Raw genomic sequence first — 18,859 nt, 5'->3', positions numbered from 1 at the left:
AGGGAAATTCCTGCACGCTGATTCGGTGAACAAGTCGTGGGCATGAGCTGCTCTCTGACACAAAATCGTCGAGCCGCGGGGTGCTAGTCCGAAGTCGTGCCACAGTCAGGGGGCACCCGTCTGTGCTTCCGAATCACAATGTTGTTCATCAATTAATTAATTAAATTGTTTATTCGTTTTTACGCAGTGAACTCAACTTGTGTAGAATCTGTATAAAGCCTCTGGAACTACGCAATCTCCTGTGCTTTTGTTTCGGGGAGGAAGGCTCGCTTGTACTCCGCAGCACAGGTCATGAACCTTTAGCGGCATTTTCGAGTTTTGTGCCCTCAGATCCTCGCATGCAATGCCTGTGAGCTTTCTTGTTTTGGGCGAGGCTGAGATTGGGGTGAATACTGGAGAGACTACACAGTAGTGCAGCGCATGATTGTCGTGGAATCGGGTCATTCGAGCCGAGAGGACGAGGAGGGGGGTGAGGGGTTTGAGAGATAGAAAGCAGCAAGCACAGCCAACAACAAGATCCCATTGTTTTGTGGTCTGGTCTGGAAGCGAGGGAATGAGTCGTGGTCAGCTTGACCTGGCGAGTATAACTTGTCGACATCTCAGCCCGTGCTTTTAGTTGCAGCTGTTGGTCGTGGTGACGTCCAGTTTTCACTCTCGAAGACGCGTACTTTTGTGTGGATGTCATTTACAAAGATAGTGGAACGTGTAAGATAGAGTGGCGACGTGAATAAAGTGAATTCATTGGATTGGGATCCGTAGCGAAGCGTTCCCTTAAAGCGATGCACTAGTATTGTAGGACTTGTTCTACCGCCTCTTTCGTATATTCGATCATCTCAACCTCGGCTCCTGATTGTAGAGTCCCAGCGTTTCTTCGCCATCTCTGCTCTGCCATTTATAGTAAAATTTGACAAAGTACTCGCAGCTGAAATCAGAAGCGATTCCTGCTGTCGATGGTACAAAAGCATCGCGGAAGTGGGGAGAAGAGAATTAGGAAAATTGTATCAGGCCAATAATTAGTTGCTCGCAAGTCGTTTGTGGCGGTGAAATTAATCCAAGAGGTCGACCATTGAGGAGGAGTAACGGAGCCTTACATGGCCGCGCACTCCATACCGTCCCACGCGCACAATGCAGTAGATCTGTCCGCGGTGCTGGCGAACACCAGTACGAAGTTGCGCAATGAAAGCTTGCTATCAGCGCTGGTACACAAAACGCACCAGCTGCCGGCCATGTTCGTCGAGGCTGAGGACCAGCGGCCCATGCTGGAGATGGACGGGCCTACGCTCGCAACCAGCGCCTCGATTCCCATTGTGGACATGTCGGTCTTGAGCTCTTCTGACCCTGCGCAGCGAGCCTCTCTCGTGGCCAACATCGCGGAGGCATGCGAGAAGTTTGGCTTCTTCCAGGTGGTGAATCACGGCGTGGACGAGAGCCTGATTCACAGGTGCGAGATGGAAGCGCACAAGATGTTTGAGCTTCCGCTGGACGTTAAGGAGCGTGTCCACCGCCCGCCCGGCACCTCATTCGGCTACGGAGCCAACACTTGGATCAACCAAACGGTCATGCACTGGGCCGAAAGCTTCCACATGCAGCTGCATCCCCAATCCAACATCAAAGAATTCTCTGGGAAGCTCTTCGCCGAAAGCGACCCTACCAGATTCAGGTTTGCCCTCTGGTCTATTCGTTGCAAGGTTGCAAAGATGTTTAGCCGAATGGGGCTCTGTTCGCTGATCCACCGCTTACACAACTGGTCATGTGCAGTTCCACAGTTGAGGAGTACATGGGACAAATCGAGACACTGGCGAGGCAGCTACTGGAGCTTCTCACGGAAGGATTAGGATTAGAACCCACTCGATTTAACCGTTATGTGGAGAACGAGCGCATGATGTCGATGCGATTCAACCTGTATCCTCCGTGTCCCCAGCCTGAGCTTGCAATCGGCTTGCGAGCTCACACCGACCCCCACCTTCTCACCATCCTCCACCAAGACGAGATTGCGGGGCTTCAAGTGTACATCGACGACGAGTGGACTACTGTCAAGCCTTGTCCCGACTGCTTCGTCGTCAATGTCGGAGATCTCTTTCAGGTATGCAGGCACTCCTACTTGGATTCTTCGATACTCAGTATTTCGTACCCCACCATATGTTAGGAATCAGTTCTTTCGAGGGCTTAACGTGCTTTGTTGCCCATCACTGATATTCAACAACTCCTGGGATTGCAGGTCCTGAGCAATACTCGGTACAGAAGTGTGCTCCACAGAGCAGTGGTGAACGGCACGTCAAAGCGTCTCTCCCTGGCCTGTTTTTTGAATCCTCCTTTGAGTGCAATAGTTGAAGCCCCTCCGGAGCTCATCACCACTGAGCAGCCGCAAGTGTATCGCCCCTTTACGTGGGAAGAATATCTGACCAACGCTTACAAATTTCATCCGGCTATGGGAGGAGAGCGACACGAACGTTTTTTCCTGGAGAGATCGTGACCACGCTGGGCCCTACCAAGATATTCCTGCAACCTCCGATTCTTACCTCCTCGGATCTTCCTTCTCACAGCTGCGCGTCCTACACGTCGTCATTGCCAAATGCAGAGCACAAGCTCAGAGAAAAGATGCATAATATTTATGGCGAAAAGCATCGGGATGTTGCAACGCTGCAACAATGTCACCACCTCGGAGCCAACCTTCCAACCATTTGTCGTGATTGATTCATTGAAACATTTGGCCTGGATTTAGTTGCGATGGTTGTGTGAATCATGCCATAAACAATAGCGCTGGAGGATTGTTATTTCTCAGTATCTGGCGATAGTGGGAGCTGGCCTATACCATAAAAGCGAAACTTTGTGCACTGGAGATAGCCCACATGAAGTAGAGTTTGGCCGGAGCTGAATACTTGTGCAAAATATATGAACCAAGGCTGTGTAGGTCGGAGAAGGAGGAAGGCAGATCCTGTGGCAATTTTGTGAGTGCTGCTGGAGATCAGAGCACTTAGAATGTAGGTAGATAAGTAGAAGGAAGAGCTTCTTTTTGACACTAAGTTGATGGGCAGGTTTGTTGTGTATATTACTGGCGTTGTTGCTGAGGCCTCGTACGAAGGCAGAGGGATCATTGGAAGAGAAAAATTGCCTGCCAATAATTTAGTTTTTTTCGTTGTACATACCAATTCAAGGCTTGCAAGCAGTTGGGGATGTATATGTGGGTGCTCCTGCTATATCCCTTCCAATTTTTTGATTAATAGAAAAAAGAAAAAAGAAAACAATCCTTGTGAAAATTACTTTTTGTTATATATATATATATATATATATCGTGAGCATCTGCAGTGTAACTGTCCCACCAATGTCACTTCTGTGTGTGTTATCATCAAACTGTGAGTCAATATCCAAACACTGGCTGCAGTGAGTCAGGTGCCCAATTGGAATTGACATCTGTCCATTTCTTGTAGTTGAGCATGTACGTCAGTTAAACAGTATAATTAATTTTATTTTAACCTAAACCCACCATTCCCTCTCTGGACCACATTTATTACTGGAAGACAGTTTATGAAAAAACTACGGAAGCTGACATTAGCAACACCAACAAATGAACAAGCATCATGTAAAGCCAAGATCCTTTGAGTAGACACTGCCTGCTGTATAATAGGCTTGGGGGAGGCTACAGCCTTGTCATGAGTCTTTTTTTTTTTTGACCTAAAAATCAACTGGTTCTGCAGCTTCAGGGCTGTCAAGTGCTTGCTTCTTGTGTACTCCAGAGTCTATTCACTGCAGCTCTGGCCCATGGAGCATTACAAACACCAAGCTCATGTTGCTTCAAGTACTCCAACTTTTGGAAGAAAATATTGACATGTTTAACTCATTTGTGTTAATCATTTGTGGATAAACCCATCTGCACTCCATGTTTAACTGCATCAGATGGGTTTATCTGGAACAAGAGCACATGCCAAAATAAGTTCTCATTGAAGACCATCACCAAAAGGTATTCAGTTCAAGTAGGCCCTAGCTTTTATTTGGGTTTAGGACTCCCCAAGAAAGACAGGAGTCATAATCAAATTAGGATTGCATCTATTATTAATAATAATATTATTATTATTTTTGTCACAGTTGGGATGTACCCAATACATTGACTAGTGTGTTAAGTACAAGGTATTCAAGGACCTAAAATCCAATGACTTGGGTGGCAAATGAAGCATATTTTCTAGTGGTTATTTAAATATTTTTAGAGGTTAGTATTAGTTCTATCATGCATAATAATACCACATGAGGAATTTTTGAATTTCACACAATTGTTTTCAATTGTCTAGTGCCAAGGATATACTTGGCTACCTAAGTTCTATTCTAGCTGTAGAGCAAGGCTTTGCTATTATTTGTTTCCTTTCTCAGTTTGTTTTTTTTGTGAGTTTCTATTTTATTCTACCATAGTCTAAAATTTTTAGCTAGATTTCAAAATGTATTATTTAATCATTTTAGATTTTACCATTAAAAGATAAGTCATTGCATTGCCTCCAAATTGTCCAAAGACATATGTCTTAAAGAAGAAAGCATATAGTTATAAGTCTTCTAAATTTGGTAGTCCTTTACTAATATTGTTTGTTTTCAAGTAAAAATTGACTAAGATTTAATTTTTTTGGAGCTAATGGCAAGCTTTTGCAAAATTGAGGTGACCTAATTTCAAGCTTTCTTGGCTTGCAAACACTCCCAAAATTTGTGCATGTCTATTTCTACAAGGCCTAGGTTGCAAACTTAGTAAAGTAGAGAAATATCTTTGTTTGCTTGTACTTTCCATACATTAATTGCAAGGCATCTATTGTATATGAGCCATATTAACATTATTTCTTTTCTAGCTTTTAAATTAAATGAATTTGTAGTTTTCTTTTCATTTTTCACTTTATTTTGTTGATAGAATGTTCCATATTGCATGACATTTTCTTATCTAATTTATATTTATAAGCAATATTGTTAATTTATTTTTGCAAATAATATGGTTGGAGGTCAATGAATTTATTAACAATTTTACCAAAAAAAATATAATATCTTCTTTTAATTTATTCTTAAATTTTACTTTGATAACTACTCTTATTATTCCAACAAAGTCTTTTACTTCTTTCAAGTTAGAAGCATAAAAAATAAGATGATCAAATATTTTAAATTTTAAATTTAAATTTAAAAATTTTAAAGCTTAAAGAGTCTTATGTGCTTTGCAATAATAAATAATTTAATTTTTAAATATTTAATTATGATAAATCAAACATTGATACATTATTAAAATTAAAAAATTTAATTAAAAGATAATTATTTTTTAAAATACTTTGTTTGAACCATAAATACCAATACAATCATTAGATTGTGGTTTTTGATATTTAATTCCAAGCATGTGACTTTGTAGGTACTAAATTAATAAACATGTCAAAAAAATTATTATTAGTAATTAAATTAAATTTATTGCAAGTTTCTTTAAAAGATGTGTTATATCTTTGCTTCATTTGTAAAAAATTTTATTGGCTTTCATATTTACTAATATTATATCTATGCCAATGATCAATATATTTTAACCTAAATTGGCATTTCTTAGAGTCTATAATTCTTTTTATCTTAAATTCTTAATTATTATCTATTTCTATAAGAAATAATGATATTTATCTTTTTCTTGTGATATTTATTGTCTTATATGGCTTAAAGAAGAGACACATGGAATATGAAATGGATCTTCATAGATTTTGGTAGATGTTATCAATAATCAATTGGATTGACTTTTTTTATATGTAAAAAATAGTTCAAGTTTATGGTAATCCAACTTATCACAAGCTCAAAAAATCTGAATATAATGACAAAATAACCATATCTTATTACCAATGTAGAATTAAAGCTGTTTCTTGTGATAGGCATCCATGTTGATTTTTTTTTAGTTCTTGAGTTTTTTTTTTAATTGTTCCTTCATTATTGTATGTAGTTCAGATAAATAGTTTATTTAATCTTCTATCATATGATTATTATTTTTTGAAAAGTTAAAAGTATCAATTTTTTGATAATAATTATAATTAAAAAAAAGATATTTATTGAATAGAAGAATATATTATGTTATTATAAACAAACTCCACCAATGGCAAAAGAATTGTTCAATCATCTCGTTGATAATTAATGATACATCTCAAATATTACTCTAAAACTTGATTTATGTACTTCATTTGTCTATTAATTTGAGGATGGAAAGCCAATGATAGTTTCATGTCTACTTTTAAAATCTTGAAAGGAATTCTTTATAATCTTGATACAAGTTGAGTCTTCTTATTTGATATGATATTTTTATGCAATCCATAATAGCAATAGATATTAACAAGAAAAAACTTAGTTATTTCTTTACATGTGATAGATTTCGTACATAATATAAAATATGCCATTTTAGTAAAATGATCTTCTATCACAAATATAAAATCATAGGAATTTTGAGACTAAAAAATCCATGATAAAATCTATAGAAACATAAGACTATGGTGTTTTGGAATAGATAATAGTTGAAGAAATCCATAAGGTTGATGATGAGGAGTTTTTGATCTTGAACAAATGTCATATGATTGTAAAAAATCTTTGATTGCTTTACACATTAGAATCCACTAAAAATCTCCAGATATTAATTTCAAAGTCTTGTTATATCTAAAATATCTTATTGTTGAGAAGTGATGATAAACTTGAAGAATTCCTAGTCATGCTTTATTTTTTGGAATATATAAATGATCCTTGAAGTAGAGTAGATTATTTTTGAATTCAAATTTAGAAGTATTATGAGATTTTGAATAATTTTCTTAATATCACAAACAATAAGATCAAAAGACATATTTGATTGACTTTGCTGAAAAAAAATTGAATCAATAGTTAATATTGATTTCATTGCTAAAAGATGAAATTTCTTAGGCTTCAAGAAGATTATCTATTATTGATTAAAAATTCCATGTCTTTCTTTTGGTGTAAGATAAGATTGTCTAAGATGAACAGATGACAAACTTTGTTTTTTTTTTAGCCAATAAATGATCTTAAATTCAAATTTTGACAAAGACATGTTTCAATGAATTTGGTGATGATTCAAAACATGTGTTGATATAAAATATATAAGGTTCTTGTAATCTATTTATACATTGATTGGATTAAAAGTGCTTTTTAGATAATAATATCATTCTTGAAGCAAATCTATAAATACAAAAAATTCTTTATTGTGGATCTCATAGTTGATCTCGATTGTTGAAAATTTTCTTAAATGAAAAGCTATTGAAAGAATTTTATTATTTTTTCCTATTTATAATAATATAATATTCAAAGAAAAATCTAATGTATTTATTTTTATAAAGAATTGCTTAGAGTAGATAATATGATACAAGATTGGTGCAAAAACAAAAGTTGTCTTTAAAGATTTAAATTTTACTTTGGCTTCTTGATTTTAGTGAAGTTTATCTTTACAAGTCAAATGTGTAAGTGGAGCTATAACTTAAGAGAAGTTCTTGATGAAGATCCAATAGTAATTGAAAAATTCCAAAAAATATTAAATATCTTTTATTATTTATAAGATCTTCTAATCCATAATGATTTAAATTTTTTTAGAATCTATCATGAGTCTATCATTTAAAATGTTTTATTTTAAGAAGTTGATTGAAGTAGTATAAAATATATATTTTATTTTATTATTATTTTTTATTTTAGTATAAAATCCTATATCTTTTAATTTTTGTAACACATGACAAATAAGAAGTTTATATTCTTTTGTGTACTTAGAATTGTGTATCAATTTGCATATTTGCATCAATTTATATATCTTCTACTTTCAAATATATGTGTTAAAAAGTTGTTGGTATTTTCATTAAATTAAAATAACATTCAAGCTCACTTGTGCAACTCTAGATTAAAAATTCAAAAAATCAATTGTTATATTTCACAAAAAAATTAATTTTTTAATTTAATATTTAAAGATCAAATAATTGAGCATCAATTTTTTTACCTCATATTATGATTTTTAAAGAAATTGGCTAATGAGTGTAACATCATTTTATTTGATATTAATTATAAGTTGTCAAAGTTGTAAAGCATATTGTCATAGATATAGGTATTTATTTTAATAATTATCTATATAATTAGGTAGAAGTAGATGAAAATAAATTAATATTATAATATCTTCTAAAGACAAGCTTTATAGATGTGATTTCGACTTTACACATATTTATAATTGATTGATAGGTTAGAAACTTGGTCAACAAGTTAACCATGTATTGCACATATTGGTAACTTGTAGAACAAGCTAACTATATAACATACATATAGAAAACTTGCCTTGTAAGTTAAAATGCATATCTTAGAAAATCAACACATGTTTGTAGTTCTTCAAAACATTGCTACATAGCTTGTAGTTAGATAATATATATGGAGGCTAGAGTAAAGTTTTTATTTATTCTTATCAATGCCTTTCTAGTTCTTAATCTTATTTCAAGACTTTCTAATCTTCTTGTCTTTGGCAATATCCATTCTAATTAAATATATTATTATCTTTGAGTGAATTTTTAATCTTTCCAAGTAACATAAGAATGTATCGAGTTTTCTTTCTTTGAGATTCATGTTGTTGATAGTTTGACAAGAATATTAACTCATTGTTCTTATCTTGTTTTGAAAGTAAGTAGATTACTTCACTTTTATTGTTGTATTTTGAAGGTTTTGAACTATTTATTTTTTAACAAATAATTTTTTAATATTTATTTTTCTTTAAAAAGAGAATTTTTTTTTGTAGGAATTTTTATTTGATATTAGAGGTTACAAATTATTCTCTTTTAATTTGACTTATGGATTTACTAAGTTATTTGAAATAAAAAGAAAAATCATAAATTCTATATTTAATAAAAATAAAAATAGATTTATAACTATTACAAATTTTCATGAGCTTATCAATATTCTTTATAATATATTTAATTAGAATGGATATTAAATATATTATATCATTGGAAATATTATAATATAGAATTAAATATATTATATCATTGAAAAAAGATTCATGATTTTTTTTATAATTTGAATTCATTCTTAAAATTATTTATGGCCACATTTGAAAAAAATGATTGAAATAGAATAGTAGAGATTAAATTCTTATTTTTACAACAAAGATCACAATCAACTACCATAAATGTTGCTTAATTTTAAAATTGCACTTGTAATGTGGATTGGAATGACAAAGCCCTTGTTAATCAATTTTGATATGGATTGAAGGATAACATCAAATATTTGTTATTAACAATATCAAAAGTAAATTTTTTAGAACAATTTATTATTCAAGCCATTTTATACAACAATTGACTATTTGAAAGGCATTAAGAACAAAGATTTGAGAAAAGAGCAACAAGTCAAGTAATAATGGAAGCTCCTAAGTTTTTTAAAACTTATTTGTCATGGTCAAAATTAATGCAAATTAAAACGATATGTTTTAAATCTTTCATTCAAAAGAAAAGATTTGACGTCATCAAGAAGATTTGTACTTATATTATAGAGAAGCTAAGCACACTACTTAACATTGTCCAAAAAAACAATATAATCAAAAAATATAAAGCACAATTGTTAAAAAAGATAATGTGTCAAAAAATAATTTTTTTCAATTTTAGTAGAGACCATGTGATTGGAATTATGTATAATACCTAATGAAGGTCATATTCTCTACTTAGATCTCTCACCTTGTTTTACAATAGATATGTGTTTAGGACCTAAAAATTATAAAGTCTTTGTCTTATTAGATTTAAGAGCCTCAACTTGTTTTATAGTTGAAGACTTTGTCAAAAAAAGAAGAAATATTACTAGTGAATAAATCTAAATCCATATATGTAAAAATTATAAATGATCATTGTTGTATTATATGTTGTCCTATTTGAAAATGTACCAAATATCTAGCTATAGAAGGTGAGATTATATTTTATAAGTATTCAAGAATCCTAATATATTTCATCTTTATAAAAAGAATACAATTTGAATTTTAATTTATGGTGCTTAAATTTAATATAAAGTACTTAAAGATACTCTTCTTAATAATCTCAACCATATATAAATTAAAATTGCATTATTATTTTTATAATTACGTAATTTTAAATTTTCTTTGCAAGTCTTAATCCTAATCAACAAGCTTTAGCAAGTTGTAGCTCCTAATCTAATCGTCTACTTCAAGAAAATTTTTGAATACAAATGCCACTATAAGTCTTCTATATATTTAAAAAGAATTCATTCCAATCTAACTTATAAATCATGAGAAAACGCCCAAAAACCACACTGATATTACTTGGCTACCAATTTGAAAGTTGATGCAAATGTTTCAGCAATGATTTCTCTTTCATGAATTATTAACTTCAATTCAAAATTGATATGCAGCTTGATCTGTAAGTCTTCTAATACCATGCAAAATCTCACTTTGATCCAACTAGTAGATTTTCAAATATCATTGAAATCCTATCCAACCTCAAAATGCCAACTTCCAATACCTTCTTATATCAAAACGTAGATATCTCCAAACTGCACCATTAGATTGTCACAAATTTTTTACATACACTTGACACATCCAATTAAATAAATACTATCAAATTTTAAACTATAGATGTGATATCAATTTCACAAACTACCTAAAAGTGCAAGCCCTAATTGTATTGTATAAATCTCAAGTCACCAATATAAATCCTAATTTTGAACAAAAATTGCAAAGTTAAACCAAATCCTACAAAAACAAGCCTTGCATTTCCAGAATAAGCTTTAAGCTTGCTCTTCTATCTTAATTTGCTGATCTTTGAATGCTCCCAAATTTTGCTCTAGGCCATTGTTTTAATTACTAGAGGTTTGATTTCAATCCTGTCTCACAAACAGTTGACCCTTTGATATCAATCTAATCTATCATAGGGATTTTTTAGCCCAATCCTATCCTTAACTTAACACTTGTATCAACCATGCTAATTATTTATCTCTTCTAATCTGATTTTACTAATTTATGGTCTTTCTAAGGTAGTAAAAGAGTCTCTATAGCCTAGAAGGTAAAATTATTAACTAACCTTTAATCTTCTAACTATTAAGAAAATAAATTGAAAGACTTTTATAAAAGCCATGTTTAAATATCTTGAATTATTATTAAATCAAGATAACTAGATATTAATTAAAAATTTATTTTTGATTATATTTTTATTATATAGTCATATTATAACATAACATTGTTTATTATCTTTTGGAGATGTTATCTATGATACTGCTCTTTTGGATATAGGAATTAAAGATCATAATAGCATAGTAATATTTAATGTGATAAGATCTTCCTCTAACTTGGTTATTTTAAGATTATCATGGTTAAAAAAGTATAATCCTCAAATAGATTGTATTTTTTTATATCTTTAATTTTCTTGTAGTTTAATCAAAAATTCCTTTAGTCAATTAGAAATACATAAGTCTAATATATCCAAATTCATACTGATAGGTGCAAGAACTTTTATGCATGTAACAAAAAAAAAGACATCTTTTGCTATATATGCCACATCCATTTTTCATGGTGGAAAGACAACAATTGATATTCTTAACTAATATCAAGATTTTTAGGATGTTTTTGAAAAGAAAAATATAAATATTCTTTTAGAGCATCAATCTTATGATTGTTCAATTGATTTATAAAAAAGAGTTCAATCACCAATTGGATTGATCTACAGCTTATTGCAAAATGAGTTGACAACATTAAAGGAGTATATTGACAAAAACTTAATTTAGAACTTCATATGCCATTTAATTTTTTTAACAAGAGCTCCTATCATATTTATAAAGAAAAAAGTTGGATCTCTAGATATAAGTATAGACTATCAAGAACTCAACAAGATCACTATGAAGAATAGGTATCTCCTACCTTTATTTTAAAGATTTTTTAATCAACTTAATTAAGAAAAGATCTATTCAAAAATAGATCTATGAGAAGTGTACAACTTGGTCTATATCAAAAAAAGAGATGAATGGAAGTTTGCTTTTGAATTAGATATGAAAATTTCAAATATAATGACATGCCTTTTTGAATTCACAAATATATTAGCTACTTTTCAACATCTCATAAATGATGCTTTTTATGAGTTTTTGATGATTTTATTATTTGCTATTTAGATGAAATTCTAATCTTCTTTAAGAATATAGAGGAATATGAGCTTCATATTTGTTGTATATTAAAAAAATTTAGAGATGCAAGATTATATGCCAAGATGGAAAAACATATATTCTATAATATTTAAGTTGACTTTCTAAGATACATCATTTCCAATAAAGGACTAATGATAGATCTAAGAAAGATCCACACTATCATAGATTGTAAGATTTATAGAATAATAAAATATATGTAATTTTTTTTGAGCTTTATTAACTACTATTAAATCTTCATCAAGAACTTTTTTCAAGTTGCAACTCCACTTATATGTTTGACTTGTAAAGTAAAATTTCAATGGAATAAAAAAAATAAAACATTGTTTGATGTATTGAAGAAGGAATTTACTTTTTTATTAATCTTGTATTACATTAAATTCTTCAAAATATTTTTTATGGAAACAAATATATCAGAATTTATCTTATATATAGTATTATAATAAATTGGAGTAAATGACAAAAGCTAACTAGTAGCTTTCTAGATATTGGATGAATTATAAAATCTACAATAAAAATCTTTTTAAAATTATGGATTCTTTTCAAAAATGACATTATCATCTAGAAGATAATTTTAATTTAGCCATTATGTATATAAATTACAAGAACCTCAAGTACTTCATATTAACATGAATATTGAATAATCACTAGAATCTTGTCACGGATATACATATTTATTCTAATATTTACATATATGATTAAATAGAAGTAGATAAAAATAGATTTATTTCATAATATTTTCTAAAAAAGCTTCTTAGAAGCTTTTTAGAAGCTTCATAGATGTTGCTTTGACTTTATATGTATTTATAATTGATTGATAGGTTAGAAACTTGGTCAATAAGTTTACTACGTATTGATAACTTATATAATAAGCTAAATATGTGCTATATATATAAAAAACTTGCCTTACAAGTTAAGATACATGTCTTACAAGTTAAGATATATGTCTTACAAAGTCAACATATTTTGGAGGTCCTATAGGACATCACCATGTAACTCCTAATTAAGAGTATATATGGAGGCAAGAGTGAAGCCTTTTTTACTCTTGTCAACACCTTTCTAGTCTTTAGTTTTGTTTCAAGACTTTCTAATCTTATTGTCTTTAAGAATAGCCATTCTAATTTAATACTATATCATCTTTGAGTGAATTTCTAGTCTTTTTGAGTGTCATAAGAGTGTATTGATATTTTAGTTTTTTAATATCAATGTCCTTGAAAGTTTGATAAAAGTGCCAAATTATTATTATTTTTATTTATTTTAGAAGTGATTAGATTATCTTACTCTTATTTTTGTATTTTGAAGGTTGCGGATTATCCATCTTTAAATAAACTATTTAGTTTTCTAACACCAATTTTTTTTTCTGAAAGAAAGCAAATTATTCCTCTTTGTAGAAATTTTCATTCAATATTAGAAGTTGCAGATTACCCTCCTCTAATTTGACTTTTGGATTTTTTAAGTTGTTTGAAATAGAAGAAAAAATCATAGATGCTATACTTGATAGAAGTGAAAATAGATTTGCAACTATTACAAATCTTTACAAACTTATCAACACTCTTAGAGTAAAAATTTCATGTATCATTAGTGCCAACCATAGAAACACTAATCTATGCTTATAGAAAAAGTTCAAAATCTATGGCAAGAAATTGTACAATTGAAAGAATTAAGTAAATCAATCCCTCAACCAAATCTAAGAATTTTTTTTTATACAAATACAATAGAGATACAATTTAATATGTCTAATAAGTTTGATGGAATGAGATCAAAATTTTGAAGATTTTTGCTAGAATTCAAGTTCTATTCAAGGTTACATTCTTTCCAATAACTTGATGGATTTATTCAAGTTGAATTTATAAGTGTATTTTTATTAAGAAGTGCTCTCTCTTAGTTTGCATCTTTAATAGAAAAGGATTTGCAACTTCTTTATGATTTGAGTTCATTCCTAGAAGTATTTATAACTACATTCAAAGAAAGTGATAAAAAAAGAATAGCAAAAATTAATTTTTCATCTTCACGATAAGAATCACAATCAGCTACCATATATGCTACTAAATTCCAAAATATTTCTTATGACCTGGAGTAGAATGATAAAGCCCTTATCAATCAATTTTGATATGGATTGAAGGATGATATCAAAGATTTGTTATTGGCAATGCAAAAGGTAGAATCTTTGGAGCAATTTATTACTCAAGCCATTGCATGCAACAATTGATTATTTGAAAGGCATCAAGAACAAAGACTTTATTGAAGAAGAATAAATCAAGTAATGATGGCAATTCTCAATTTTTTAAAAACTTATTCATCAAGGCCAAAACGAATACAAATCAATACAATAGGTTCTAAATCCCTCATAGAGCAGAAAAAGATTTGATGTTGTTAAGAAGATTTTTGCTTATATTGTGGAGGATATAAGTACACTATTCAATATCATCTATAGAAGCATTGCAATCACAAAATGAGGAGCACAATTAACAAAGAAGACAATGTTGTCGTGTTGTGGTTTGGCTATTATATGAAAATAATATAATTATATACTTAATATATAATTTATTAAGTAACATGGTGAGAGCCATGTTAGAAAATTTTAGTTGGTTGTAGAATATAATTTGATTATTACTTTGAGAAGAGGTTGTTTAAAAAGATTACTATAGAATTTTTATAACTTTAATTTCTTTTGATAGTTACTTTTAAGATTAGTTTTGGTTAATAGTAACTTCTAAATATTTAGAATCACCTTTGTTAGACATTGGTGATCTTTGAAAAGTTATTTTGGTTCTTTTATTTTGTGTTTAGAGCATAAATTATGTAAATCTTATAAAAAAAAGGATTGAAGAAGGATTTTGGTAGCAAAGGGAGTAATTAGGGCACCAATATAGATGAATGGAGATGGATGATGAAAATCTCCATTCCTATTGGTCAAAAATTATGACCAATGGGATTTGAGGAGGCTACCCGAGGCCATATTAGGGATTAGGGTTAGTTTTTTGGAGGCATTCAAGCTTTGAAGGCTAGAATCACCAAGTTTAGGTTTTTTTCTATGGTTTTGGTACAAGTTTTGTATGGTTTGGAGTTTATATGAAGGAGATATAGGGGCTCAAAGTTAAGGTGTTGATTTGGGAGCTACTGTCACTCTTTTTGGCATATTGTACATGTACGGAGAGCAATTGAGGATCGGCAACTGCGATTGGAGAAAGCACTTTTGCGGCTACACTTTTTGTATATTTTTTATTAGATTTCAAGTTGGAATGAAGGAGTTATTGGATTTTGAAGTCAGTGCATGCAATCTAAGGATAGTAAGTAACCCGATTTACTAGTGGTTGTATCTTGAGCTATATCTTGAGCAATTTAATAAGTTTTTGGCTCAAAATTTCAAAGGATGTGTAAATTCATGTTAGTAAACTTTATACATAAGTTTGATGACATTTGAGTATTGGATTCTTGAGATATTAAGAAAATAGTGCTCGGGTGCTTGTAAATTAGAGTTTAGAGCATTTGCTAGGGTTTCTTAGATGCTTAAAGATTGGGAGTGAATTTGTATTTGTTTTTTTTTTTGGTAAAAATTAAAGATGAATTATACCTACCCTATAAATTTTAGACAAATTGAACGGCTAGATTAAGAGTTATGAATTTCTAAAGTTCGGAAAGAGAAAACCCTTTGCGGAAAAAAATTATTTTGAAGGGATTTTGTTATATTTTGAGTTTTATGCAAAATAAAGGAGTTTTGAAAGCTAAGACAAGATTCATATAAAGGCTTAAGCTACAATCTCTACAACTAGATATCCAGTGTATTCTCAAATAGCAAATCATGCTATATGACAATGTGCTAAAAAACAAGTTTTTTCCATCTACAATAGAAACTATATAACTAGAATCATATGCAATACCTAGTAAAGGTTCTATTCTCTTCTTAGATCCTTCATCTTCTTTTATAATAAATATATGTTTAGGACCTAAAAATTACAAAGTCTTTACATTATTAGATTTAAAAGCTTCAACCTATTTTATAGACAAAGACTTTGTTAAAAAATAAAAAAAATATATTTAGTTAAGAAAATCAAACCCGTATATGTAGAAGCTATAGATGGTTGTTTGTTGTCTTTTGAAGATGTTATCTATGAGATTGTTCCATTAGATGTAGAAATTAAAGATTAAAATAGAATAATAATATTTAATATAATAAAATCTTCCTCTAATTTGGTTATTTTAGGATTATTGTGATTAAAAAAATATAATCCTCAAATTAATTAGATTTCTTATAACCTTAATTTTTTTGATAGTTTAATCAAAAAGTCAAGTAGAAATACATAAGTCTAACACATCCAAATTCTTATAAGTAGATGCGAGAGCTTTTATACATGCTACAAACAAAGGATTATCTTTTGATATATATGCCATGTCCATTTCTGATGGTGAAAAGACATCAAGTCGTATTCTTAGCCAATATCAAGATTTTCAAGATATTTTTGAAAAAAAAATGCAGATATTCTTTTAGAGCATTGATCTTATGATTTTTTCATTGATCTTCAAGAACAAGTTCAACCACCATTTGAACCAATCTATAATCTATTCTAAATAAGTTGATTGCACTCAAGGAATATATTGATGAAAATTTGGCTAAAAACTTTATATTCCATTTTAAATCTTCAATTGAGGCTCCTATCTTATTTTTGAAGAAAAAAAAATGGATCTTTGCAAATGTGTGCAGACTATGAAGGACTAAATAAGATCATCATGAAGAATATGTATCCTCTACCTTTGGGTTTAAGACTTCTTGATCAACTCAATCAAATAAAGATCTATAAAAAATAGATCTACAAGTAATATATAATTTGGTATGTATTAAAAAAAAAGATGAATGGAAAATTATAATTTGAACTAAATATGGATATTTTAAATATAATTTCATGCATTTTGGACTCATAAATATATCAACTACTTTTCAACATCTAATAAATGATGTCTTTTGTGAGTTCTTTATCAATTTTATTATTTTTTATTTGAATGACATCTTAATCTATTTTAAAAATATAAAAGAGCATGAAACTCATATTTGTTGTATTATAAATACTTAAAAATGTAGGATTATATGCCAAATTAAAAAATATGTATTTGATACTACTCAAGTTGACTTCCTAGGATACATCATTTTTAATAAAGGATTAATGATGGATCTGAAGAAGGTCCATACTATCACAGATTGAAAGATTTCAAAAATAGTACAAGATATATAATGCTTTTTGGGCTTCACCAATTATTATCAGATCTTCATGAAGAATTTCTTTTAAGTTATAGCTTCACTTATATGTTTGATTTGTAAAGACAAACTTAAGTAGAGTAAAGAAGCCAAAGCATTGTTTGATGCTTTAAAGAAGGAATTCACATTTGTACCAATTTTATATTATCTTAAATTTTTTAAGGTATTTTTTATAAAAATAGATGTATCAAATTTTATCTTAGGTGCAGTATTGTCATGAATAGGAATACATGACAAATTCCATCTACTAGCTTTTCATTCTAAAAAATTTTGAGCAACCAAGATTAATTATAAAATCCATGATAAAGAACTCATTGCAATCATGGATTCATTTAAAAAATGATGTTATTATCTAAAAGATACTACAAGTTTAATCATTGTATATAAAGATCACAAGAATCTTGAATATTTCATATTGACACATGTTTTGAATGGTTGCTAAACTTGTTGGAACATGTCTTTATCAAGATTTGATTTCAAGATCATTTATTGTTCTAAAAAATAATAAGATTTATTATATACCCTTTCTAGACGTTTTTATCTTATATCAAAAGAAGAAGATACATCTTTTAATTAAAAAAAATGATTTTCTTGAAATCAGAGTATTTTCACCTTTAAATAATAAAATCAACATTGATTGTTGATTCAACCTTTGTGAGGTAAATCCAATCAAGTATGTGCTTTAATTCTTTTATTCATGATACAAAGAATAATTCTTTTAGATCTCATGATATTTTTAAGTTTGAATTTAAAAAAAAACTACTCTATTTTGAAAGACAATTATACATTCCAAAAGATGAAGCACAATTATATGTTCTTCAAGCTTATTATAACTTTCTAGTATCAAGATATTTTGAATAGAACAAGACTTTGGAGCTAATATCAAGAAATTTTTTGTGGCTTCAAATGTGGAAGGTAGTCAAAAACTTTGTATAATGATGTGATATTTGTTGAAGATCCAAAACTACTCGCTATTGATCTTATAGACTTCTTCAGCCATTACTTATTCTAGAACAATCATGGTCTTCTGTTTCTATAGATTTTATTATAGATCTTCTTGTCTCAAGTTTGTATGATTCTATATTTGTGGTAGTGGATTATTTTATTAAGATGGCATATTTTATACCATGTATAAAATCTATCATAGGTAAAGAAATGACTAAGTTTTTTTTTAATAATATCTATTGCTATCATGGATTCCTCAAAGATATTATATTGAATAGAGGAATTCAATTTATATTAAGATTTTGAAGAACCCTTTTTAAGATTTTAAAGGTGGATATAAATCTCTCTTTGACTTTTCATCCTCAAATTGATGAACAAATAGAAAAGGTGAATCAAATTTTGGAGCAATATTTAGGATATATCATTAACTATCATCAAGATAATTAAATAAATCTTTTACTATTAGTAAAATTTTCATATAATAATTTGATAAATTCTTCTATTCAAAAAAATCTTTTTTTTATC

The 18,859-nt window shown here is 29.7% G+C and overlaps 1 protein-coding gene across 1 annotated transcript; it reads left to right on the top strand.

Annotated features, from left to right (window-relative positions):
• Positions 1–243: 243 nt before the first annotated feature.
• On the top strand, positions 244–3,260 carry LOC112283003 (flavanone 3-dioxygenase 2). The gene is made up of 3 exons (XM_024521291.3): positions 244–1,660; positions 1,759–2,083; positions 2,219–3,260. Exons 1-3 carry the CDS (start codon positions 1,092–1,094, stop codon positions 2,471–2,473), a joined length of 1,149 nt encoding a protein of 382 aa, XP_024377059.1. The 5' UTR covers positions 244–1,091; the 3' UTR covers positions 2,474–3,260.
• Positions 3,261–18,859: the final 15,599 nt, after the last annotated feature.

Source organism: Physcomitrium patens, chromosome 5 (assembly GCF_059467195.1).
Source record: "Physcomitrium patens ecotype Gransden chromosome 5, ASM5946719v1, whole genome shotgun sequence".
NCBI classification, from domain to species: Eukaryota; Viridiplantae; Streptophyta; class Bryopsida; order Funariales; family Funariaceae; genus Physcomitrium; species Physcomitrium patens.
Note: the sequence above shows the minus strand (reverse complement) of the source record. Positions and strands in the feature narration are given on the sequence as shown.

Bases quoted from the DNA above. Each gene is read 5' to 3' on its own strand.
- LOC112283003 (XM_024521291.3), top strand. From the start codon at position 1,092: ATGGCCGCGCACTCCATACCGTCCCACGCGCACAATGCAGTAGATCTG. The intron at 1,661-1,758 runs GTTTGCCCTCTG...GGTCATGTGCAG, and splicing joins AGCGACCCTACCAGATTCAG to TTCCACAGTTGAGGAGTACA. The intron at 2,084-2,218 runs GTATGCAGGCAC...CTGGGATTGCAG, and splicing joins ATGTCGGAGATCTCTTTCAG to GTCCTGAGCAATACTCGGTA.